Source organism: Lipomyces oligophaga (assembly GCF_038497815.1).
Source record: "Lipomyces oligophaga strain CBS 7107 unplaced genomic scaffold V1516scaffold_11, whole genome shotgun sequence".
In the NCBI taxonomy this organism is placed as follows: Eukaryota; Fungi; Ascomycota; class Lipomycetes; order Lipomycetales; family Lipomycetaceae; genus Lipomyces; species [Lipomyces] oligophaga.
The window spans coordinates 1-25786 of NW_027117795.1; the positions used below are offsets into that span (position 1 = coordinate 1).

Genomic DNA, 25786 nt, shown 5'->3' on the forward strand with positions numbered 1-25786 from the left:
CCCCCCCCCACCCCCCCCCGCCCCCCCCCCCCACCCCCCCCCCCCCCCCCCCCCCCCCCCCCCGCCCCCCCCCCCCCCCCCCCGCCCGCCCCCCCCCCCCCCCCCCCCCCCCCCCCCCCCCCGCGCCCCCCCCCCCCCCCCCCCCGGCGTTCGGTTTTAATCTTTCTGCAATCTTTACCGCCCGAGCTAGATATGGACTAGCAAGGTGTGGTTGTGGATAGATGTGCTGTTTATGATTATTGCTGCGCTGGCTGTTACTTTGGAAATCCAGGATGAAGATTTGCTGTTGCTGTTGCTGTTGCTGTTACTGGAATGCAATCTATTCTGTCCTCGAAGTCTGGGCGCTTCGAGGGGATTCCCCTTTGGAAACAAATAACCAGCAACCATCATGATATAGTGCGCCCGCTTGTCAAGAGCGCCGCCGCCTCGGGCTAGAGAACAAGCAAGCGGATTACCGATGTGTCTGTTGTTCAACTGACCAGGTGATGAGAGTCAATTTTTACACATTTTGCCAGGGGCTGAATATTTACACCTGGATTCACCTAATTGGCGGGGAATGGGACATTTCTTGGTCATCTGAGTTGTCTGTGCTGAACGCACTGGTGTTTGTGACTGTTGCACGTGCGTTGTTTGAGGGCCCAGATTGAGACGGAAGCAAATTGGCCGAAGGGCTAGGGAGACTGGGGGTGTTGTACTGTACACATGCAGGTATGCGAATACGAAAGCTAACTTGAATCAGATGGGAACATACACCGGAATGGAGTATGACGTCGAAGCTACTGATTTCCAAGCACCAGCAGGTCCAGCTACTGGAGGCAGCATCTATTTTAGTGTCAATGACTGAAGAGGACGAGCTTGCGGAGCTCCGGCAGCACGCGTTGGCAATGCGTGATTCGTCAGAAGCCCAGGACAGAGTCTCCTCAGAAATGCTGTTATATGACGAGGATGTCGACGTTGACGATGATACGTCTGTGAAGGATTACGAGGATTCAGACGACGTCGGTGTGTTTGGACAGATGGACGAATGATCCTCCTTGTGAATTTTTTAAGGTGTCTGCAAGGTCTGTGGCAGATCGGTGTATAGGTAGGATTCATGGTGTTTTAACTATTAATTATTTCAGAGGGTCGTGTATGTTTGTATCTCTGTCTGTTCTTTTTTGTTTTTTGTTTTTCGTTTTTTGTTTCGTTTTTTGTCAATTTTGTCGTTATTTTCTTTTACTTTATATCGTAGTTGTTAGCCTTGGTCAAATTTTGACTTGCCAATATCAAATCAAATCATTATCATTCTTCATCATCTCAAATTAAAATAAATAAGGTGTAGCTGATATTATCCTCGGCACATAATGAAATTGGCTGTGTTAACTAATAAGGTAGTCGAGCTTAGTCTGTTTTTCAGAATTTACAATTTCATCGGCAGTTAAAAGAACTGGCAGAACTTTTATTTAGAAAATTTAAATTATATTCCAGACAATTTCTCCTCATTGCTTCGTACTTGTAGCTATTGTCCGCTAGGCACACTATTCTTGCTACTATTATTGGAACGATGTTGTAATACTGCCGCATCCTTGGGATTTCTGTTGTATTTCCCAGCTCAAAATTATTTTTCCAATCATAAATAATTATTTATATGGAGCTGAGATCGAATATTGAGATCGAATTTCCTTTTACCATCCTGATCCTTAGGCTAGATATGCTTCCCTTGATTCTCTGGGGTAACTGAAATGCATCCTACTAGTATCTTATATTTTATACTTTTGGATTGGACCTGGTGCAGACCGCGGTTGCTCACGGCTCTAAAATGCTTCACACAACAAAAGCCGATGAGGAAGTGTAAGCATGACAGAGATCAACATTAAAATTTCATCTTGTAGAGCATTTTGTGACTTTATTAGTTAAGTAGACAAGGACATGGACATGGTCCAAATAAGGAATGGTTTCATTTTAGATTCGCATGTTCAGGAACACGGACATGTGGTAATACAATCTGCGCTATTGTATTCCGAAAAAATGCGGTTATAAAGCTCATTGTATTTTCGTACGGATTTTATCATCCCCAGACTATTGTCATTTTCCAGTGAAGTCAGTCACTTAAGTAGTTGTCAGGACCAGTCTTTTGGATTCTTTAGCCATGGGAGTAAACAAGCTTTCTTCACGCAGTGGAAACGCCAAGCATGAGGACTGAGAAACTAAATTGTATCAAATTAGTTGTAGATAGCCAAGGGCATATCGGCATTGTTCATGACAATTGATCGACCATGTCCGCCAAATTGTTCTATTATCTCACAGGTTCTGAGTTTAAGTAAGGAGCGGGACAAGCGAGCAAGTTATTTTGGAACACAACGATCTGCCATCAGTATAGCAGAATCCTCACCACTCAATTATGACAAAAATTACTTTCACTCCTCTTAATAAGGAACAGTCTGATCCTAAGCTTTAATTTCCAGCTGACAAGGTTGATTATCGTCTACTACTGACTAATTCACAAAGCATATCTGACCAACCATAGACGGTCAAATTTCAGCTGGAAGCAAAATGATATGAAAAATGATTGATAGTAGAGCTATTTACAATAAATAAAGATATACAAAACACGAGGATTGAAAATCCAAACCAACAATATTCCTGTCAAGATATTGAATCATACTCTAAAACGCTCCTATGCCATTATAAAAGTCCAGAACGTATTTCACACAATCAGAGCACTCAGGGACTGCCTAACCAAAGTTGTACCAGTATATCGTAGATACGTATAATGTTTCGTTCAATTAGCAGGCGCAACAGGAGGAACTGGACTGTCTGGCGACACAGAAGGTGGAGGAGGGGGAGCAGAGTCACTAGACCGGTTCGATTCCTCTTTCTCGCCCATAATATACTTTTCAAACGCCGCATTGCGGTCCTTGAACGGTCGTGGTCCTAGCAATCGCAACACATCTTCACGAGAAATCACCTCTTTCGACAGTAACTCCTCGGCAATCAACTCAATCTCGTGACGTTTCGACGTCAACAGCGATAGACAACTCTCATGTGCAGACGCGACAATCCTACGCACTTCATCGTCAATCACGGACGCGGTCTCTTCCGAAAATGGCTTCTGCAACGATTGTTCGTTCTCGTCAAAATGAACTAAGCCGACTTTGCTCGACATTCCCCATTTTGTTACCATCGCTGTCGCCATCCGTGTCACCTTCTGCAAATCGTCCTGCGCGCCAGATGTCACAGTAGGGAAGTGAAGCTCTTCAGAAACCCGCCCGCCAAGCGTCATCGTCATCCGATCCATCAACTGCTTCTCGGACAATAACATATTGTCCGCCGGTGCATACTGGGCGTATCCCAGCGCACCAATAGATCGTGGAATAATAGACACCTTCAACAACGGGTCCGCCCACTCTAAATACCATCCACAAACAGCATGACCTGCTTCGTGATAGGCCACAGTACGAAGATCCTCAGGTGATAACACTCGAGACTTCTTCTCGATTCCAGCAATCACACGCTCGATAGCAGCCTCAAAATGCTTCATTTCAACCGAATCCGCGGTTCCTCGAGCGGCAATCAAGGCAGCTTCATTGCAGCAGTTGGCAATATCAGCACCAGAAAAGCCGGCCGTCAACGCAGATAATTTTCCCGACAGCTTCTCGAGGTCAAGGTTCGTCTTGATCTTACTCAGATGAACGAGGAAAATTGCCTTGCGACCTTCGACATCTGGTAAATCAATTGCAATATGGCGATCAAATCGACCTGGACGCATAAGTGCCTTATCAAGAACGTCCGGACGATTGGTGCCTGCGAGAACAACAACGTGGTCTGTGGTTGAGAAACCATCCATTTCAACCAACAATTGATTCAATGTCGATTCACGCTCATCGTTGGAGCCGGATACTGGGTTCTTCGCTCGTGCTTTGCCGATTGCATCAATCTCATCGACAAAAATGATGCAAGGCGCCATTTTTCGAGCAGTTCGGAACAAGTCGCGGACACGAGAAGCTCCAACACCAACAAACATCTCGACGAACTCAGATCCAGAAACAGACAGAAACGGAACGCCGGCCTCACCAGCAGTTGCCTTGGCCAGAAGCGTCTTACCAGTACCAGGAGGACCAGACAAAATAGCACCTCGCGGAATCTTCGCTCCAAGACGTTCGTATTTCTGGGGATCTTTCAAAAATTTGACAAACTCCATAACTTCTTCCTTGGCTTCATCCATGCCAGCGACGTCGCGGAATCGCATTTTGATATCGGTCTCCTGGTTAAATAATTTTGCACGGGATTTGCCGACATTGAAAAGACCATTTCCAAGACCTCCTCCAGACCCGGTACGACGAGCCATCAACATGATTACACCAATAAACAAAGCCGTAGGAAGGAAAGAATAAATAAAGTTCCAAAATTTGCGATCATCTTCGTAAGCAACAGGGATGCGGTCAGAAGTACGTATTCCAAGCTCGTCCTGAGCCTCATCAAGCTTACGCTCAAAAGATTCAACTGAACCAATAGTGAAATACCAGTTCGAAGAAAGAGCAAGCGAATCTGCGCCCGGTCGAAGAGTAACACGGACAAGTTCTCGGTTAATCACCGTCAGTCGTTCGACGAAGCCCTTGTCCAGTAAAGAAGTGCGGAATTCCTGCCAAGTGAGTTCTCTGCCACTGCCTGAATCTGCCAGAAGGGCGTAAAGAATATACAGAGCAAAACCGGCAAAAATGAGATGGTTGAGTTCGAAAGTGTATTCGAACACACGACCATTAAAATTTGGCGGAACTCCGGATTTGTTGCCGGATCGCTTAGAATCCTTTTCGCTTGCCTTGCTTTCATTTTCAGGACCAGTGCTGCTGGAAGAGCTGGAAGAATCGGAGCTGCGATTATGTCTGGCTTGAGCCTTACTAATCTCCTCATTCAGACGCCGGCGAGTTTCCTCAACAAACTTGCGTTCGTCTTCGGTCAGCCCGTCCGAATCGCGATGCTGATCATTATTTTCATTGTCTTTTTTATTACCTCCACTATTGCCGGTCGAAGCGTAACGACGGATCTGAAAGCCCTGAAAAAGAGCAGCTGAAGTCGGGAAAATCAAAGACCGCGAAGTTACATTCTGGCGTGGATGACTCGACATCAAGCTCCGGCTAGAATTGGCCCTGGAGGCTCCGGGAACCACATCTGAACGCAGGCCATTCACGGCAGCGCGCGAAAACACGCGCAAAGCCGAGGATGCAGAGCGCAACATTCAAATTGGTTTTTGTATATGAGTTGGAGAATAGATGACTAGCCGAAAGAGATCGCGGAGTATGGAGGAAAATACTAGTAAGCTATATTTATTAGACCGAGAAGTGGAAGTTGGTGGCGGGAACGCGCTATATCGAGTGAATTAGGGAGGAAGTGTATAATGATGGGAGATATCGTCCGATTAGTAAGCAATACTAGGAGCAATACTAGGAGTATGCGTGTTAAAAGAGAATATCAGAAGAGAATGAATAATGTAAAAAAGAATTTAGAATACTTTTGATAATTTGAAATGGATGATGTTGGTTTGGACGGATTAGCTTACGAATGATGAGGTCTGGATGAATTTAGATATCCATATCTTGACTGACTAATTTTATTGCTGACTATCAACGATGCTAAGTGATCCGACTGACAGCAGTAGAAATCATGAATTATGATTTGTTCACTTACAGGTATCTTTAAATGCCGTCAAAGAAAGCGGCCTATATCTCGTTGGACCGGAAAGAGCTGAGTGGATCATTAGATATTACTGTCGATAGAATAGTCCAAGCATCACCTAGTTATACAACCAGGGTTTTAGGACTATGTCTAAATATAATATCATGTATGATGAACCGTAACTTAACAGAGATAAATAACTGCTTATGAAAATTGGATTTTAAATGGTAGTTGCTTGTGAGAATGAGCACAGCTAGTCTCCTAATGCGGCAGTGCCTATTACAACGTAGATCAACAAGGTGCCTACACGACAACACGAAACTATAACACCAATTTTCGAGCTGTAATCAAAAATTTATGAATAGTCATATTATCATGAATCAATCAAACATTATGATATGTATATATTACGGTTCCTGGCGATTACATAAGCCAGTTCTAAAGTGCTGCATGCGGCGGATGAGGTTGTCTCGGGGGACCACGTCTCCTTTTAGAATCCGAATATATCCAGCTTGGCTTATACTGCATACTTTTACAAGTATTAGACCTAATAGAATAAGACTTAATAGTACAACTACATAATACAGTGATAATATTCAAAATGTCTGTTGTTCCTCTTGATCAGCGTCCTCTCAAGAACACGATCGTGCTTTTTGATGTTGACGGAACTTTGACTCCGGCGCGTCTGGTAAGTTGATACTCTGGTTAGGTTGATGTGTGAATGCGAAAGAACAAGATCTAAATGCGATAGCATGTTTCGGACGAGATGCTTGAGCTTCTTGCCAAATTGCGAGAGAAGGTTGCAATTGGTTTTGTCGGCGGATCCGACTTCATCAAGCAGAAGGAACAGCTCGGAGACAATGTGCTAGAAATCTTTGACTATTGCTTTTCCGAGAACGGATTAACCGCATACCGTTTGGGTAAGCCTCTTGCGTCGCAGAGTTTCATCAATTGGATTGGCGATGAGAAATATAATAAGCTAGTCAAGTTTATTCTTCGCTATCTATCTGATTTGGATCTTCCCGTTCGTCGGTAAGTGAATCAACTGCTAAACCAAGACTGAAATGGATCATTGACCAGAAATAGAGGTACATTCATTGAGTTCCGCAATGGTATGATCAACGTGTCACCTGTGGGTCGTAATGCCAGCAAGCAGGAGCGTGACGACTACGAAAAGTACGACCTTGAGCACCATATCCGCGAGAAGATGGTAACCGCACTGAAGACCGAGTTTCCAGACTTTGGCTTGACCTACTCGATCGGCGGTCAGATCTCATTTGATGTGTTTCCCACTGGCTGGGATAAGACGTACTGTCTACAGCACACTGAGAAGGAGGGATACACCACAGTGCACTTTTTCGGTGACAAATCGTTCAAGGGCGGCAACGATTACGAAATTTACACGGATCCTCGCACTGTTGGCCATGCCGTCAAGGATCCTGAGGATACTATGCGGATCATCCGCGAGACCTTTTTTTAATTCACTGTGATTTTGTAACAATTAGAACGTAATATTAGCAGCACACCATCAAGCGCTTTAATCAAATTCAAATAACTTAACGCCCACCCAAAAGTAATCAACTTAGCATACGGACATAGGCAAGCACTAGCGCAAATGACCCAGTGCAAACACCAATGAGCCATTGCATGACCTGGAACTTCACCTGCTCGAGCTGGGTTTTGATATTTGCAATCTCAGTATCTATTCGTGTATCTGTCTCCTTGATTTTCAGTTCATGCACTGCGGCCTCTTCACGGATCCGGCCCTTTTCAAGATTCAAGTCTAGCCTAACATTAGCCTGGGTCTTATTGACCTCGTCTTTCAGCGAGATCTGCAACTTGTCCATGTTTGACATTATTCGTTCGTGCTCATTCTTGACCTGATTTGAATCTGTTTTGTCCAGAGTCAATAACTCGGACCGCAGCTTGGCAAAATCGACTTTCTGTTGGTAGGCCTGCCTCGATAGGACCTCTTTGCGGACCACCGTCGATGACAATGAATCCACGGACTCAGAAATGACTTCTGACAACGCTGTCAGGACGGCCTCGGACTGCGCATGGGAAAAGCCTGATGTCTCAAGTTTCTGAACGAACTTGAGTGTGTCGAATCGGTATTCACGACGAGACCGAGCTGATATTGAGAACCGCCGTAGCGAATGCAATGATTGCGATGGCCGTTTCCAAAGCATATTATGTATTCCCGCATTCATCATATGATTTAATATAATAATTAAATAAACAATTTATTGATAGGCGCGGTATAACAGTATAACTAATAGTATAACTAATAGCGGTGTAATGCTAGAATTACATCGAATTAAATAATTACATAATATCTCCGTCACCTTCCTAGACCGGCGAAGCGAACCCTGAGGAGCCGGATTGCCCAACAGTCAACAGTGGGTATGTTTACCTTTTTTCCTTCTTCCCCCTCTTTCAAAGTCAGTTTCCGTGTCCAAATTACCGGTCAACAACACTCATTTCCAGCTCTTTTGGACTTGATTTTCGTGTTTTGCGTGTCTCAGTTTGGTACGGGTCTCATTTGAAGTTCGTTCTTAGCTTGCTTGGATTTTTTTTAACGCGTTTTCTCGTGTTCGTCGTGTTATTCGCGTTTAATTTTTCTTTTATTTTCGCTTCCTTGTCTTTTTCTTTATCGGATCTTCTTTAATTCTCCAGCCGAATTGCTATCTCTATACCAGATCAAGACTTAATAATTTTCAAATAGATAATCGAAAATGAGCTACCTTGATTACTCGAAGCAGTTTCTGGAGTCCATCGATTTTGCCCCGCCAACCATCGACCGACCCTTTGGTATTTATCTCTGGGACGTGTTTGTGCAGGTGTCGAAAGCTTTGTTCGACTGGGATCCCTCCAAATTTGAGTTCATTCCTGGCCAATTACCCTTGTCTACTCCAAAGCCTGTCGCTTTGCTCATCGGCTTTTATTATGTAGTCATCTTTGGTGGTCGTGAAATTATGCGGTCTCGGCCGGCTCTCAAGCTTACCGTGCTATTCCGCATCCATAACATGATTCTCACGCTGATTTCTCTCAGTCTTCTTGCACTTTTGGCCGAGCAATTGTTTCCGATTATCTACCGCCACGGCATCTTCTACGCGATTTGTGATGAAGGCTCATGGACCCAACCCATCGTTACGCTTTACTATGTAAGTCTGGATTTTGCTTATCAATTAAATAGGATATTGGTTTGCGTCGAAGCTTTTTTTTATGTTATTGTTGGGGCATGATCGTATCTCCATCCTCTGTTGCTTTTTCTGTTAGCTGTTCCTTCTTTTGCCGCTGCTCTACTCGCTATCCAGTTCGGCTACCCCATTTTCACATGCTTGAGAAATTGATTGCCATTATATAATCTCTTCATGACGGATAATATTATCAGATGAAGTTATTCTATACTGATGACCATCGCATCAAGAAATTTCTTGTTCGGGGTAAATTGACGGGGATTCTTGTTACACGTGTCAAATTCGCGTGGCGCTCAACAACGGCAGACACAAACCAATCCACTAATTGATATGATTTGATAAGAGGACTAATACTAACTTTATAGCTTACTTATCTTTCTAAATATGTCGAGTTTATTGATACTGTCTTTCTGTTCGCCAAAAAGAAGCCGCTCAGTAAGTAACTCCGTGATAATGTATGCTCCTCTAACCAGATAGCATTTCTTCACTGCTACCACCACGGTGCGACTGCATTCCTTTGCTATACGCAGCTTGTCGGACATACTTCTGTATCTTGGGTTCCGATCACACTAAACCTAGGTGTCCATGTGCTCATGTACTGGTATTATTTCCTGTCATCGTGCGGAATTCGTGTGTGGTGGAAGGAATGGGTAACCCGATTCCAGATTATTCAGTTTGTGATCGACTTGTTTTTCGTCTACTTTGCTACGTACACATACTTCACTGCAACGTACTATCCCTGGCTACCTACTTATGGTTCATGCTTCGGCGAGGAATTCGCGGCTTTCTACGGTTGCGCGATCTTGACCTCATATTTGTTTTTGTTTATCGCGTTTTACATCAACGTGTATATCAAGGGCAAGAAGTCTAAAGCTGCAAAATCTAAAACTCTAAAGTCTGCTATCACGCCAGTCAAGAGCTCTGAAAATGGTAAAACAGCTCCTGCACCTGCACCGGCGGCAAAGAAACACTCTAAGAAAGTGTAAGCACAAGAATATGTTAATTGCAGCTCTTTGTTAGATGGTCTATCTGATTTTGAGGATGAGCATACGAATGTGAATTGAGGCGGTAAGAATTGGAAGAAAGAAAATTGTACAAAGAAGACTTTTGATTTGATTTTTATTATTTTCATTTGTTTTTGTTTTTGTTTTAATGTGATATGTTGTCAATATAGATTTATTTGATCGTTGATATCTTTGAAGATGGTGGGTCGGTATGACAGACTGGCAGACTACAGTTCATCATTCGAACGAAATTTTAGAAGTTCTGTAATATGATGAAATATATGATATAATATGTGAAATTTCAAATGATATTTGGCTGAGTATGAGATGGCTAAAACCTTGTTTAACCTGTTGCGTAGATCAAATTACATGTTTCCTAAAGAGGAAATACTGCTTCCTAATCCGGCGATATAAAAGTCGTCTTCCTAAGAGATAAAACAGTATAATCAGTCTGATTAAATTAATTTTTATTATTTAAACATAAATGAAAATAAATGCCAAAACGAAAAAATACCAAAAAAGTTAAAACTAGACAAAACTGTTTTGATGATTAGAAATAGCGTAGGCGCTCGACTCAACTATAAGATATTCTCCGAAATCCTCAAAGCCAGGTTAATTTAGTTACAATATTAAACAAAACGTTACGGTTGATACCAACAACAAAACAAATATAATACTGTAGTATAAAATACTGTATTGTATATTTAATATAAACACAAGAGCAGTGGCCTGATCAACACGTGCCAATGCGATCGATTAAAGCAGAGTCAACGAGAGACCAGCTATCGGCGTTATCCAACTGAAATTCTCTGCAAACGATGTCGAAAGGCACCGAGGAAGACAGCAAGAGCTCGATTTCGGAATCCGAATCGCTTGAGCCTACGACCATCAGAGTCGCAATCCTGGGAACCGGACTGGCCGGGCTTGCGACTGCATATAAACTGAGCAAAGCCAGTACTGAGGCTATTAGATATGAAGTCCATTTATTTGACGAGGTTGGTTTGAGATTTGATTAGAATTTAGGGATTTGGAAATAAATGCTGACTGCTTAGCGGACTTCGATAGGATTCGATGCGTCGTCGGTGAAAGCGGTGGATAAATCTGGAAATCCTGTTCGCGTGGATGTTCCGATGCGATCGTTTGCTGGAGGATATTACCGTCGAGCAATATCATTCTATAAGTCACTAGGACTCGAGTTTTACGATGCAAAGTTCAGTTACTCATTTTCTGAATTGGACACCACCTCGCGTTCTGCTAAGACCTATTTCCTGCACGGCGGCAGGAAGGGTACTTTCAGTGAAGGTGGTAAACCTGTTGAAATGACTTGGCTTGCCTATCTGTTTAGCCTTATTGCAGTTGCTTTTACATTTGTATATTTCACACTCGTTGCTAATTATGCACGGCCTCGGGGAGGGTTATCATTTGAAAATGAATATTGTTCAAAATCTGCAGAACACAAGAGATGGTGCGAGGATATCGAGAAGCACGCTGGCGGTGAGGGCCCATATGGAGCTCTCGACACGGGTAACGAGGGTCCAGCACCATCTGTAGCGGTCGAGACATTGGAACAATACGCGAGGAGGTGGAATTTGTCCAAGACATTCATGCGAAGGTTTGTCGTACCTTTGTTTTGTGCTGTTTCGACCTGTGATGCTTCCGTGGTTCTAGCTGCACCTGCGTCAGATATCATCGACTATAAGCGGACAACGTTCCGACAGCCACATTATCTTCTTCGGAATAACAGTATCTCCGCTGTTTCAGCTTTGCTCGCTGCTTTGGATTCTCAGAAAGATCAAGTTCATCTTGGACAATCCGTGTCAGCTATGCTATGTGAACCAACAGGTCAATGGACCATCAGAACTGCCGGTGGGACAGATTACAGCAACTTTAATCACGTCGTAATGGCTATGGCACCTAGAAGAATATGCCAGCTATACACGCCATTGGAGAAGATATTGGCCTCCGTGCAGGCTTGCATGGTGAGGGTCCTCGTTCATACCGATGATAGAGTCTTGGATTATATGCGTGCTGAAGACGTGCGGGATTTGAATTTACTCACAGATCCTTTGTCGGGACGAACAGAGGCAACACATGTTTTGAAACCGGGTGTTTATCAGACTACGAGTCCACTTTCATTGGGTAATTTATACCCTGGAGTATCCAAGGGACTCGAGAAAGGTAATAACGATGCTAAAATAGATCATAAAGTACATACGGAGACACAAAATGCTCAATCTACTCCGATCCGGATCGACACAAGCAAAATCCTGTCCGAATCGACTTTTGAGCGCGTAGTTCGGACCCCCTCTCTTGTAGATGCCGTTGAGGAACTGCGAACGCGTCAAGGTCGGGGTAACGTCTGGGTAGCTGCTAGTTGGATGTGGCAAGGCCTGGTGTTGTTGGAGGGTTGTCTAACTTCAGCGGAATCTGTATCGGATGGTATTTTAGCCAGAGCATAGATTTGTGCATTTCATATTTTTGACTAGCTGAATTGGAGCTAAGTCAGTTCTATTTATTCTACAATAAATTGCCTATTTGAATATTGTTTAGTACTAAGTTTCATTCAAGCATGTGATCCGGATACGGTCCTTTCTGACTTTATGCGTTTATTTAAAGATTGCAGAGAGTTAATTCATTTCATTAGCACAACCACGGTGATCTTATTAATTACATATTATTAACGATCTCTGCAGTGTTAAATAGGTTGGAAAATTAATATTGCATCAGACTATGCTTTAATACCTTACGTCATCTGCTTGGGATATCGCTGTCACCAATTACTAGGAGAGATTGATATCGCATAGTGCTAGTATATCAAATAAAAGTACATAAATGAGTTATACAAGCTACTACGCGAATTCAAACGGAGGTTCAGAGCAAACGGGCCGAACCAGATCCGCGGGTCCCGCAGCAGGCGTCGACGCGAATGGAATTCCTCTAGATCCTCCGCCTCCATATTCTGAGGAAGCGGATAATCGTACCTCATTTGAAGTCGAGCCGGATGATGTGCGGGTCGAACCGCAGATGGAAGCTGAATTGGCTGCTGCTGTGGGTTCAACTAGTACTTCGGGAGGTACTTATAGTGGCGCCTTATCAGCAGTAAATACAGGAAACGCAGGACCAATTGTAAACGCAGGCAGGATAGCAGGCACAACTGGAATCAATGGACCAGTGCACAATACGAACAGAATTTCCAATCAAGAAAATCGTCCTGCTAGGCCGCCTAGACCATTAACTCAATCTCATTCAGCGCAGCATTCTCTCCACCACTATCCTCCGCCCACAAATACGGGCCGCCTTCCTACTAGCCGACCAAGCCGACCCAATTCACAAGGATATACCTATGCTGTTAATGGACGACTTCGGTATCCTTCCGGATATTGGTGCGAAAAATGCAATAACACAGGCTACAAACTTTCGAATGGCCATGAATGTGGATCATGTTTCAGGCGATTCGCGATTCCACAGAACACAAATTTGAACGTGCAATATCTCCCTCCTGCTTCTTCGTCCTACTTTCCCAGTCCTTACGCGCCTAATTCGTACCATGTTCCTCCCGGAGGTTCATACGGTCCAAATGGAAGTCGAGTTATGATGGCCGGTGACCCATCGCTTGGCGGAATTTTGTGTGGTGCATGTAAGGGACGAGGATATATTCATGAAGCTGGACTCGGCTCATTTATGGGTTCTTTGATGGGGGACGAAATCACTTGTCCGAAGTGTAGAGGTGTTGGTCGGCTATTTTAGTTCTTTTATTGGTTGGTAGGATCAACGCAGATATGACGATTCGGTTGAAAGAGTCAATATTCCACGTCTACGGGCCAGTAGAACTTCTAGTCTAATGTTTGACAGAATTTCTGCGAAATTTCTAACGACTTTCTGTATTCATGGTCTGTTCATATATATTTGACTTGTCTCCATTGATTGATTTGGAAATGGCTTATCTTTGTGAGGACATTCAGATTTTTCTGTGGCAGATTTCAAAGGTATCAGTCATTTGATACGATCAAACGGTTTCTGGTGTGGGATCGTGGGTGAATTTTGATTTTCCACAGTATAAATCGGTGACATATCCATTGGTATATGCTTGAAGTTATTGAAATTCAATTCATTTTAATAAACAATGGCTTTCGGTGTATTTGGATGTAGCCAGAATCTGTTAGCTGACCTTCTTGGCTATGCAGTTCGAGACGCGCATATTAGTAAATGATTTACGGATCCGCAAACTACGCACAGTTGGGGGGCGGATAATGGCATTATTAATAATTATACTTTGCAATTCAGAAGTAGTAATATTTGTTATTCGCGCAGGAGAAGTGCTGTTTCAGAAAGAGGCTGTCGTGAGTTATTTGTATCTGGCTTTGAACCTATTATGAATTTTTCGGAGCTCGTTATTGTTAGTCATTACACTATTTTGAACAAATTTCTGAGCATTATATTTGATCTTCATATGCTCACCCCTGATAATTAATTCTCGTTTCTACTGGTCATCATCTTCGGAGACAAGATCGATATTCTGCGATTTCAACGAGGAGAGTTTATCGATTCGAGATTGCTTTGATTTTATCAATCTGGCAATCTGTCTCGCGAATACAGAATTTTGCTATCGACACACGAGTATTGTTTCAAATTCAAGAAGAAAAGATCTATTGATTGGACTTTGTCTAAATTCGTAGCTTAGTTTAATGTCACAACTAAACAGAGTCATAGAAAATACAAAGAGCAAATCTCTATGAATTGTTACAGCTCGCTGCAAATCATTTTTCGATAAAACAGATATCAAAATTTGGAGGATAGCTACATAATGGTCGCCCCCAAATTTTGACCGTCAAATTAATTCACGGAATCTGCCTCTTCTCGGAACTAGGGAAATAATCCAATATGGTACCTTCAGCAACCCGTAGGGAAAAAAACACCACAATGCAAATCAAACTATGAAAAATAAATACTCCGTCTTTCAATGCCGTTTTCAGTCTTTCTTTAATTTTTCTTTTCTCAGGATTTTCTTGAAATGGATAGCATCGCAGAAAACGATTGACCATAATTGTTAGTTCACGCGAAGTGAACCATTTATATAGAACGGGATAGGACGAAGACTGTAAAGGAGATGGAGGCATTAGATAATAGAAGTGAATCGCCATACAACACAACAATAGACCGTTTACCAGCGAGAAAACGCGCCACCGTACCGAACTTCCGTCTTGACCTGTGCTGAACAGTACATAACTGAGGCAATCAGAAAAAATATCTAACAGCGCTAGGAGAGGAAGAGCACAAAGGCTATATCGACTATAATCGCGCCGAGTGTAGAATGATCCCAAGAAAAAGCCGGCAAAGATAAATGCGACGCTTCCTAAATTAACCATCATCTGAGTAATGTAGAACCCATAAATGGTCTGGATGCAGTACTAGAAAGCAGATCCGACTCCACCAACGAGTAGAAGAACGCTAGCTACCACCTGAAAGCTTACCCACTGCCTGACAAACTTCGACAACAGAATCAGGAGAAATACAAACACCAGCATATACAGATTTCCATCAGCGAGATCGATCTGCAAATTCAGGTCCGAGCGTATGTAAGAAAACCTTATCGCTTGAATACGATCGGCATTCATGATATAAGGGAAAACTGACATCAAACACGGAACCATTACTTTGATATTGACCTTCCGCATGACCTGTCGCTCTTCTCTCCAAGACCATCGAGCCTTGACATCGAACGGAGGTAGCGCCTTGTATAGTACATTAAGTCCAAGGGCGTCTGATTTCATAGGATCATCGAAAATGCACTTCTGTGTAGCTACCAGGTCCAGACACTTCTGTTTTTTGGCAACTGGCTGCCAAAAGTGAGATTGCCATAATCCATCAGCCAGATCAGGCCAGTCTTTCGGGACATTCAGCTGATTAACGTCTTCACCGCCCAAAGCTTTCACATCGGATTCGGTCAAAAAAACCTCATAATACTCTAGGATAAGCGATGACATCGTATTTCGGATACAATTTCTTTCAGTCTTTTGGATGGGATAAGTCAACTAGCGGCCAAATTATGACGAACTTAACAAATGTGCCAGAACTATAGCCGACGACGGTTAAAATACTCAGAACGTTCGCAAACTTGAATTAAATCATTTATTAAAATCGTCATATCCAAATATATGAGGTGCAGTCACTCTAGATAGGAGCATACCAGGTAAATAGCTCAATCTGCAGCAGTTCCTCCGTATCAGAACTCCCAGCAAGATGCTAAATACTATTCCCAATTTGTATCACTAATCTAGACGTAATGTTATACTAGAAAGCACAAACATCATTATATTTTGCGTTAAACTTTGAAAATAATTCGAGCAGGATGGTGCTTGTTCAACATTTCTTTTAAAGCAGTAAACTTCACGCCATCTGTATGGAACTTAAGACTAGTTGAATCTCTACCAGAATTTCGCAGTCTGAATAGTAGTATCTACAAGTCTGAATCACTGAAACAGTCTATCTCTTTATACAGCGTCATCTTTGTGCTGCGATTTACGATCTGTAAATTGTTATTATTACGAATTATGCTGATCGTTTCTGCGACTTTACTACTAAGTCTTTGGCGGAGGTATTGAGTACAGCCTGGAAAACGAAAGTATGAAGCAATTTTAGAGTTGCTCTTGCTGCTGATAATTTACTATTGATTATGTCAGCTAAATACTAAACAATCTATGTATGCTGGTCGGACATGCCATTACAATGGCAGGGTAGAAGCCTATATCAATTCATGGTCTAGATGAGCCTATTAAAGACTTCACCGTGACAACATATATTCTCGATGTCTGATTCTCTGAGTCATTATTTTGCTCACACTCTCAGAGATCTGTCAGCCTATTTTTATATCCAATTAGATAGTATTTTAAACAGATCGAACAGGAAGCTGAGGTTCTACCACTGCTTTTCTCTCTCTTGTAGAAGTACTTCCTAGCTTGTGGCAACTACAATCAATACTAATTAATACTCTGCTCCTTCTTACATTGACAGCCTCACAGACATTGGCTCATTTTGGATATTAAGTCAGTCTTCCTTGTTTCAATCTGATAAACTAGTATCTTTCCATAAACTGTCAGTACTCAACTGCTTGATCTGTCCATGGCAAATACTTGCCGATACCTATAGCTATACTCTTCATATTTTAATCCAGTTTTAGATCGATAAAGGATCCGGAGAGAGCCAACACGATCTTTTATTTAATTCCTGTTACTGCCTCTCGTCATATGAATTGATGAATGGAGGCATTATGCCATTATTAGTCCGCTGGAAATTAAGGGTGACAATAGTATTAATCAAATATGTTCAGCTGTACATGCCACTGCTGACCGAGATCTCAGTTAACACGTTAGATATTTAAAAGTTTGGCTACATCGACGCTCTGACATAGTAAATAAATTTTTGACTTGTAGTATCTGGTTGTCTATGCTGTATGGTCTCTAGATTGAAAGATATGATTCTTATACAAGTGAGAGTCTTTACTATTTAAACAGAGATTTTATATATTTTCGAATTTTATTTAATTTTGATTGGATGTGTTTGCCTGTTTATGCCTACTATTTTTGAAAAATGCTAAATCCTCTGCTCAGATGATGTCAGGTGTGAAATTGACATCGATTGCTCCTCCATTGATTTCTACAACTTGATAGGTACTGTTATATTGTTTGAGCCAGTGACCACTACAACATGTGAATTAATAAAGTATCGCTTAGAAATAACAACATTACTCAGAGAGAACCGTGCTTTCCTTACGAAGCAATACAACAGCAAGATGAGAACTCGAATTCTCGTAAAGGCGAACGACAGAAGAGATTGAAATCATTATTTCTATTTACCACAAACAAAACTTAACAATATATATTAACATAGCAAGCAGATTTGAAAAGGGGACTGAAACCGTCTTGTTGAAATGATTTCTCAAACGGAGAAAGTCTAAAAGATAATCTGCTCAAATTTCCTAAAAGGGTAAAATCAACCAAATTATCAATCATCAACAGCTGTTTCCTTGAAAAAGATATCTTAAAATTGATATCATTTAAGGAAAAATTTACAATAGAAATCACATATTGTATACTAGTTCATGCTAAATATCAGATCTTATGCATAATATCGGTTACATAATCTTGTTATATAATCAAAGGGCATTGATGACTAAAATGATGCAAGATCTGATTATCAAGCTTATCCCGACATTCCTGACTCCTCAGATAATAGTACATCAATCTATTCATTTTACTAAATTATTTCACTCTATATACATTATATCATATACTCTTACTTCAAAATGGTCGGTCACGAATATCAGTTCAACGTAGCCATGTCTTGCTCTGGCTGTTCAGGTGCTGTTAATCGCGTTTTGAACAAACTTGATGGTAAACACTCAATTTAGATTCCGCAAAACATGATTAGCAAATGTTTTGAACTAACTTGAAATAGGTGTTAATGACGTGAAAATCACGCTGGATGACCAGAAAGTGATTGTTAAGACGACGGATTCAGTATCGTACGACTCTGTACTGGCGCAAATCAAGAAGTCTGGCAAAGAAGTCCGTTCTGGAGAGGTTGTTGCCTGAGTGATGGCCAGTCAATATTTATCGATATTGAACTACATCGTCCAATATTTTATCTACTTGTCAAAGTTCTTATAAGATTATAAATGTACTAATTAATAATTAAATGTGAATAGAGATTAGACGCTCTTTTGGATTTTTGTCGTTTCCGAATAGTATTGATATCCACACGGCCTGGGATGACGTACGGCGAAACCAGCGTTCGATTGGAGATCATGCCGCTGCCTATAATTCTTTCATTTAAATATAAAGTTGCAGATTGTCCTTGAGCGACCGCCAGGGCCGGTACTTTGAATGTAAATTCAATACTAGGATTCAGGTGAATTTGTTCGAACTCGTCCACTTCAGATGTGTATACTAGCCCAGTTATTGGAATGAAGTCACCAAGGCTTCTTATTCGGATGGTCAAGCTGTCATGACGAGTGCCTAACATGTATCTGTCGACCTCGGATTCCGGGACAAGCCAGACCCAGTTACGGCAGGTCAACTTACGCGATTCAAGATATTTTGTCGCTGGACGTCTGGCAATAACAAGCTCGTTCGTATTGGCGAGCTTATCGATCACAAGCCATTTCCCTGTTGTTTCTGCGTACGACTGATGCATTTCAACGCTGCTTGCCTGTCCGATTGTCGCGTGCCATAAGCCGGCGTGTCGGCCGACAATATACCCATCAGTGGTAATAATATTGCCTGGCCGCGCTGGAATATACTCCGCGAGAAAGTCACGAAAGTGAACGTAACCGGGTTTAGAGCTGGACAGTTTTTGACCATGCTCTAATGCACGGTTTGATGCTGCTGCACCGACGGTCGGAGCGACAAAACATAAACCTTGTGAGTCAGGCCGATTGGCGGTCAAAAGCTTGACCTTTTGAGCCTGCTGCCGAACTTCAGTCTTGGTCATGTCCTGAAGTGGGAATAAAAGATGATCTAGCCGGCGGTAGTCGATGTTGGAGAGATAATACGACTGGTCTTTGGTCTTGTCACGCGGTTGTAAGAGGTGCGTAGTGTTGCTTTCCGTATCTCGTGCGGTCTTCACGTAATGACCTGTAGCTAGCCACCAGTTATTTTGTTCATTATTCTCGTCTAATGCCATTTTCTCGACTGCTTCGTATAACTTGCCAAACTTAATGTACCGATTACAGCTGACATCGGGATTCGGCGTTTCTCCACGCTCGTAGGCACGAATCATCGGCTCAAACACATCTGCCCAGTACTCCTTTTCAAACGAGATCCGAACCCGATTTCGAACGCCGAGCTGATCACAGACGGCCTCGACGTCAGCCCAATCAGTTTCGCTGCATAATAGGCCCGACTCATAATCTCTTCTGTCGCGCTCGTGTTGATCCTCCAAATAAGCCTTGATCTTCGTCTGATTTTGGTATGGAATCTGCCGCGGGTACTCAGCTCTCGGAGTTCGTGGAATTGTCCAATTGGACATGTAAACTGCAGTAATATTCGACACAGGATACTCTTGCGCAAGCTTCCACAGTACGAACGACGAGTCTACGCCCCCAGACACGGCAACGAAAATTCGGTCATTTGCGGTCGGTGTGGGTGCTTTATATTTGCTGCAATTACTGTACTTTCTGCATGGTATTCTTCCGAAAGTTTGCCGAATTGAGTCTGGTTTTGGATTTCGAATTTGACATAAAATTTGATATTGAATCTGGCGTGGTGTCATCTTGGTGAGGAAAATCTTTGCCGCAGACAACTAGTTCCATGGTCCATAAAAAATTTATCACAACACTAATAACGCATATTCTTACATTAAAATTATAAAATTATATAATTTTATGATATTTATTATATAACATAGGATAATATAATAAATTGAAATAGTATATGTCTATATTTACATACCAGCTATAGCCGATATTGAATCCCAAAATCCCACCTTTGCACCATCTATCTTCTACCGATTAAGGAAAAAAATTCTTCACGAGTTTTCTGAGCCTCTCTAAACCGTCCGAGCATACAACTTGTAACGGTTGAGCTACCAGGCTTCTGGACACCCCGCATGACCATACACATATGCTCAGCTTCCATGACGACCGCAACACCTTGAGGTCGCAAAATTTCCCAAACTGCGAGCGCGACCTGCTTAGTGAGCCGTTCCTGAACTTGTAATCTTCGTGCAAACATCTCTGCAATTCGTGCGAGTTTTGAGAGCCCGAGGACTCTTGAATTCGGGATATATCCGATCGAAATCGTGCCAGTGAAGGGCACCATATGATGTTCACAGAGAGAAAATACTGGAATAGACTTAACGATCACCATTTCATCGTGGTCTTCCTCAAACACGGCGCGATTAATCACACTTCGAATATTCTGTTCATATCCTCGCGTGAAAAACAACATTGCCTTCGCGTATCTCTCTGGAGTGGACAAGAGCCCTTCCCGGCTTGGATCCTCCCCAATCTCAGTCAAAATCGTGCGCACAGCATCCGCAATTCGAGAAATCTTTGCTGCTCGCTCGTCTGCTGTATTTTCAAGCCGTTCTCGCGTCCCAACACTCGGCCACGATAAACCATCAAAGTCAATAGGCGGATTCAGAGTGTATGGCGATGCCGGTCGCGACACTTTGTGGCCGGTGAGGTGGTCATATTCATGGTAACTTCCGTCACCTCGTGTTAGTGGAGATCGTGGTAATGTGCGTCCATTTCCAGTTCCGGATCCAGTTCCACTGAAAATATTGGCCGGAATGACAGAAGAAGCCATAGAAAGGTCCTCATCAATCCCTGCAGCCTGATCTTGCTCCTCCTGAATTTCCTCAATATCTTCCTCGGTAAACTCGTTTTCATCTACTCCGCTTGTATATACTTTAATGTCCTCTCCAAGTCCTCTCGCTGACGTTGAGGTATCTTGTCTCTTGTCTTGCTCTCTCTTATGTTCATCGTCATCTTTTTGGCTGACTATCTCGACAGGTACCGTACGCGCGCTTCCACCGCTTAGTCCTTGAGTGATTGCCATAGGTCTTGATACTCGCTGTCAATCTGTAGTATCTAACAATGTAATTTAAATATCCAATTGATTATGCAATTACTATCGAGCTTCATCTGGCTCTTTTAGTCCATTGTGGCCAATTTTACTGAAGGTAATTTTCATTCCTCCCAACACATGACTCTCATATATCTTACATCATATGCCCACCTTCTCACATTAAATACAGGACAATTTAATACTAATACGAATATAATATATACTTATATAACAGATGACATATGTATCCAATCGAGCAATCATCTTCTGCTCACAAAACTACTGTCAGCTGACTTTCAACTGTCACTGACGCAGCTATCATTGCCGTAACTGTCTTCGGCAAAATCTAATTGCCTATCGTCAATTTTATACAAAACTAGATCCCACCTCCCGCGCGAATTTCCCCATTTACCCCGGTAATTGGCGGCGGTGGAAACACGGCTGATGCACTCGTAGTCTCAGCGCCATCCACTTTCTCCTTCAACGCATCTAGCCACAAATTGTTTCCTTGCTCAGGTGTAATGTCTGGGAAGCAGCGCGCAAAAATATCGCTATAAGAAGAACACGGTACTGCCTCCAAATCTTCCCGAATATAATCTGGCAACGAATTCCAATCTGCTAGATTATCAGCTGGGAAAAATATAACCTTGGCGCCCGCACGCTTTGCTGCCACTGTCTTCTCCCGCAATCCTCCAATACGCAACACTCGACCTGTCACCGTGATCTCGCCTGTCATCGCAAATGTCTCGTCAATAGGCTTATTTAATGCAAGTGACAACAATGAGGTCGAGATCGTCACACCCGCCGAGGGCCCATCCTTCGGAGTTGCTCCCTCGGGACAATGCAAGTGGATCAACGCATGCTCAAAAAACTCATTGTTCGGGAAATGCGAAGCTATAAAGGTTTTTGCAAACGTATACGAAATAATGGTCGACTCTTTCATCACGTCTCCAAGCATACCTGTCTGCTTCAGTCCACCCTTGATAGAATGCTTTAACTGTGCTTCCACAACGGACTCGACATACATCGCTACTCCACCTAGTGGAGTCCATGCAAGACCGGTTACTACTCCAACAGGAACATCGTGGTCATAAAGTTTGTCAGAAATATACGTTGGTGGGCCAACATAATCCGTCAAGTTGTTCAAATTTACGTCAATATGAACTGTTTTGGGAACAACAAGCGGCTCATGAGTAACCACAGCAGCTTTCTTAACTTCCTCAGCTCCACTGACTGCAGACAATACACCTTCTTCAGCAATAACCCCTTCAGATTCGACTGCAGCTGCAGTAGGAGCAGTAGGGCTCGCAGTATTCGAGACTCCATCAGATGCCAGAGCCGCTTCTATCTGAGCAGTCATGTCATCTTCCTTCAATTGCTCCACAACCTGTAATGCAGCCTTTCGGAAAATCTTCTCAATATGCATCTTTAGATTACGTACACCACTCTCCCGGCAGTAGCTCGTAATCAGCTTATCAAAAACCTCAGGCTCGATCTTTATATCCACATCTTTCAGTCCTGCCTTCTCACGCGCCTCAGGAATCAAATATCGGCTCGCAATAGCTTTCTTCTCTTGTGTAATGTATCCAGAAACATCGATTACTTCCATACGATCAAGTAGAGGCCGCGAAATCGTTTCCGTAGTATTTGCCGTACATACAAACAGCACCTTCGACAAATCCATTGGAACATCCAGATAATGGTCTAAATACTTGTTATTTTGCTCTGGATCGAGCAACTCGAGTAGCGCAGCCGATGGGTCGCCTTGGTGACCTCTACCAATCTTGTCAACTTCATCTAGAAGAATCATTGGATTTTCCGTCTGACATTTCTTGAACATCTGCACCATCCTACCAGGAAGAGCTCCAATATATGTCCGTCGATGGCCCTTCAGCTCTGCCACATCGTACAAACCTCCAACACTGAATCGCTCGAACTTTCGGCCGAGTGCTCGCGCAATGGATTTGCAAATAGACGTCTTACCCACCCCTGGCGGTCCCACAAGACACAAAATTTTGCCTTCGACATTACCCAAGAGTTTGGCAACCGCAATAAACTCCAATATACGATCCTTAACATCCTTCAATCCATAATGATCTTCTTCCAACACTTTCGCAGCATAGGGAATCGAAAAATGTTCAGGAGTAACTACTCCCCAGGGCATTTGAGTAAGCCAATCCACATAGGAGCGTGTAACATTGAACTCGGACGAAGACGACTCGATTGAAGCTAACTTATTAAGTTCGTCTTCGACAACCGTACGAACATTTTCGGGAACAGCAGGTAAACTATTCAACCTATCCCTAAATTTTTCAATCATTTTGTCTTTGTCACTATCCATGCCCAACTCTTTACGAATTGCACGAATCTGCTCTGTCAGAATATATTCACGCTGGCGCTTCTGAAGCCGAGCTTCCACCTCCTTGTTGATCTTCATCTGATAATGAGCGCTCAAAACTTCCCGTTTAAGAAGTAAAAGGCCACATCGTAGACGATCGGAAATGTTCTGCATATTCACCAACTTCTGAAGTTCATCCATGGTACCTGCAGATATAGCAGAAACAAAGTCCGAAAGTCGAGAGGGCTCGTCATATACATTCCCAGTTTTCAAGCTGAGAGTGAAAGCAGTGATTTGGTCTCTAAACGTAGAATTCATCAGAGAAATTTCTTTCAGGTTGCTAACGATCTCAGAAACTGTCCCACGAACGATTGGATCATGGACATCAATGGGTTCATCATCCAAACGCTCAATCTTAGCCATTGTCACCTTGTTACGTAAATATTCAAAATCGCTCTCATCCCCTAATGCCACTTCAGCCTTAGGAGCTGCATCTTCTGAAGGTACTGTCTCGGCGACAGGCTGTGAAACCTCGACAATAGGAGCCGGATCGGGTACAGGAACAGGAGCAGACGTAGAAACTGAAACTGCATCATCAACTAAGATGTGATTAGTAAAATAGTCTACATAAAAACTGCAAAAAACTCACTGTCTAAAGTATCGAAGCTTGTAACATCTTCCGATTTTTTAGACTTCGAAGACTTTGCAACAGTTTCAATTGGCGTTGTAAGATCATGAGCGATGTCAATTTCTGTAGCTTTAATGCGGTGGTGTGGATACAAAATCAAAGTGATTTGGGGCTGCGAAACGCCGTTGACGATATCATTATGCGTGATAACACTGGTGACTTGAGCCAACACACCAGTATCGTAAATTTCTTCAGGATTGTTGACAGACTCGGTAGCAGGAGTGGCCTCCTTATATAAAAAGACTCCGACGTAGGGCATCTTGCGAGCGAAGATCTCTCGGACAGCTTCAATATGGCGATCGTCTCTAACTAGAGCAGCTTTATAAAAACCGGGATATAATGGTCGAGCAGAAATAGGAAGAACCATGACATCCTTCAACACTCCAGGCTCTTTTATTGGCAAATTGTTACCACCTAATGGAGGTTTCATTGAAAAGTCCGAAGCAACCCTTCGACCAGGTCCGTTCGGTCCATAGATGCCGGTGGAGAAGTCTTTGGACGTGAACGACTCGAGATCGAAATTATCAAACTTGCGTTTTAAAAAGTCTTCGAGCTGTTCCTCCGGATCTGTAAAATATTAGTAATTAAGCTTAGAATTGCCAGAGCCAAAATAGAACGAACCTTCTGTTTCGTTGTCTGTCTTCTTGGATTTCGACTTCTCGGACTTTGATTTATCAGCAAGTTCGCTAGTAGAGCTATCCGATTTAGCATCAACCTTGCTAGTATCCTCGTTCTGTTTGATGCCAGATTCCTCGCTGACAGCTTTGTCAGACTTTGGCTTGCGTTTCCGTTTGACTCCGCTCGACGCCGAGTTGTTCGAATTAGTACTGCTCGTGGTTGAGTTACTGTTGCTGTTGTCGTCGTCGTCGTCACCATTTTCATCGTCGTTTTTAGCATTGAGTTGCACGGCTGATCTTGAAAATGCACGACGGGCTAGAGCAGGCGAAGCAGCCGGAGATCCAGGGAGCGCATATGAACGAGCGACAGCAATAAGAGTGCGCGTAGCGGGGGCGAGTGCCGCTGCTGACTGCGATCGCGCCAGATACGCCGCGCGAGGAAGAGAGCGAATCATTATTTCGGGTTCAGAGGGAATATAAGGAAACAAACAAACAGCAAGCAATAAGATGAAGGAAAATGAGAGGAAAGGAAAAGAAAAGAAAACTTGAAATTATCGAAAAAATCGAGACCAAAACGCAATTCGCAGATTGAACTCCGGTCGACTGTCGTGTGAGGTGGAGAGCTCCAGATTACTCTATATACCAAGTGGCGGGAGGGAGCAAACGCGGCGCACGGGGAATAGTCGAGAAGCACAGCTGTCGCGCCAAGTTGCTAACAAG

General features: G+C 43.0%; 12 protein-coding genes across 12 annotated transcripts; 6 read left to right on the forward strand and 6 right to left on the reverse strand.

The window, feature by feature from the left end:
* The first annotated feature begins 580 nt into the window (after positions 1–580).
* Positions 581–1251, forward strand: V1516DRAFT_124493 (uncharacterized protein). Its single transcript, XM_066918619.1, has 2 exons — positions 581–686; positions 740–1251. The coding sequence occupies exon 2, from the start codon at positions 765–767 to the stop codon at positions 1026–1028; it is 264 nt and encodes an 87-aa protein (XP_066774822.1). The 5' UTR covers positions 581–686; positions 740–764; the 3' UTR covers positions 1029–1251.
* A 1334-nt stretch (positions 1252–2585) lies between these two features.
* Positions 2586–5446, reverse strand: V1516DRAFT_124386 (peptidase family M41-domain-containing protein). Its single transcript, XM_066918618.1, has one exon. The coding sequence runs from the start codon at positions 5213–5215 to the stop codon at positions 2762–2764; it is 2454 nt and encodes an 817-aa protein (XP_066774823.1). The 5' UTR covers positions 5216–5446; the 3' UTR covers positions 2586–2761.
* Positions 5447–6128: 682 nt separating this feature from the next.
* On the forward strand, positions 6129–7215 carry V1516DRAFT_682114 (eukaryotic phosphomannomutase). Its single transcript, XM_066923347.1, has 3 exons — positions 6129–6340; positions 6404–6684; positions 6739–7215. Exons 1-3 carry the CDS (start codon positions 6254–6256, stop codon positions 7130–7132), a joined length of 762 nt encoding a protein of 253 aa, XP_066774824.1. The 5' UTR covers positions 6129–6253; the 3' UTR covers positions 7133–7215.
* V1516DRAFT_124584 (uncharacterized protein) lies at positions 6990–8126 on the reverse strand. Its single transcript, XM_066918620.1, has one exon. The coding sequence runs from the start codon at positions 7863–7865 to the stop codon at positions 7230–7232; it is 636 nt and encodes a 211-aa protein (XP_066774825.1). The 5' UTR covers positions 7866–8126; the 3' UTR covers positions 6990–7229.
* On the forward strand, positions 8019–10179 carry V1516DRAFT_643615 (GNS1/SUR4 family-domain-containing protein). Its single transcript, XM_066920135.1, has 3 exons — positions 8019–8816; positions 9218–9287; positions 9330–10179. Exons 1-3 carry the CDS (start codon positions 8388–8390, stop codon positions 9836–9838), a joined length of 1008 nt encoding a protein of 335 aa, XP_066774826.1. The 5' UTR covers positions 8019–8387; the 3' UTR covers positions 9839–10179.
* A 300-nt stretch (positions 10180–10479) lies between these two features.
* V1516DRAFT_682120 (uncharacterized protein) lies at positions 10480–12390 on the forward strand. Its single transcript, XM_066923348.1, has 2 exons — positions 10480–10851; positions 10909–12390. Exons 1-2 carry the CDS (start codon positions 10675–10677, stop codon positions 12313–12315), a joined length of 1584 nt encoding a protein of 527 aa, XP_066774827.1. The 5' UTR covers positions 10480–10674; the 3' UTR covers positions 12316–12390.
* V1516DRAFT_656959 (uncharacterized protein) lies at positions 12391–13603 on the forward strand (the record flags this gene model as incomplete). Its single annotated transcript, XM_066920353.1, has 2 exons — positions 12391–12833; positions 13002–13603. Exons 1-2 carry the CDS (start codon positions 12689–12691, stop codon positions 13601–13603), a joined length of 747 nt encoding a protein of 248 aa, XP_066774828.1. The 5' UTR covers positions 12391–12688.
* Positions 13604–15264: 1661 nt separating this feature from the next.
* V1516DRAFT_687960 (uncharacterized protein) lies at positions 15265–15840 on the reverse strand (the record flags this gene model as incomplete). The annotated part of the gene is made up of 1 exon (XM_066923764.1): positions 15265–15840. One exon carries the CDS (start codon positions 15838–15840, stop codon positions 15265–15267), a length of 576 nt encoding a protein of 191 aa, XP_066774829.1.
* Positions 15841–18099: 2259 nt separating this feature from the next.
* Positions 18100–18670, forward strand: V1516DRAFT_682124 (uncharacterized protein). Its single transcript, XM_066923349.1, has 2 exons — positions 18100–18246; positions 18311–18670. Exons 1-2 carry the CDS (start codon positions 18159–18161, stop codon positions 18445–18447), a joined length of 225 nt encoding a protein of 74 aa, XP_066774831.1. The 5' UTR covers positions 18100–18158; the 3' UTR covers positions 18448–18670.
* Positions 18100–20281, reverse strand: V1516DRAFT_693593 (tRNA-specific 2-thiouridylase). The gene has a single exon (XM_066923896.1). It carries the CDS (start codon positions 20123–20125, stop codon positions 18536–18538), a length of 1590 nt encoding a protein of 529 aa, XP_066774830.1. The 5' UTR covers positions 20126–20281; the 3' UTR covers positions 18100–18535.
* Positions 19969–21602, reverse strand: V1516DRAFT_682126 (GTP cyclohydrolase). The gene is made up of 2 exons (XM_066923350.1): positions 21369–21602; positions 19969–21301 (listed from the first exon to the last, which is right to left on the reverse strand). The coding sequence occupies exon 2, from the start codon at positions 21160–21162 to the stop codon at positions 20350–20352; it is 813 nt and encodes a 270-aa protein (XP_066774832.1). The 5' UTR covers positions 21163–21301; positions 21369–21602; the 3' UTR covers positions 19969–20349.
* On the reverse strand, positions 21515–25521 carry V1516DRAFT_699252 (Lon protease; the record flags this gene model as incomplete). Its single annotated transcript, XM_066924113.1, has 3 exons — positions 21515–24360; positions 24411–25016; positions 25071–25521. The coding sequence occupies 3 exons, from the start codon at positions 25519–25521 to the stop codon at positions 21800–21802; spliced, it is 3618 nt and encodes a 1205-aa protein (XP_066774833.1). The 3' UTR covers positions 21515–21799.
* Between the last annotated feature and the right edge of the window lie 265 nt (positions 25522–25786).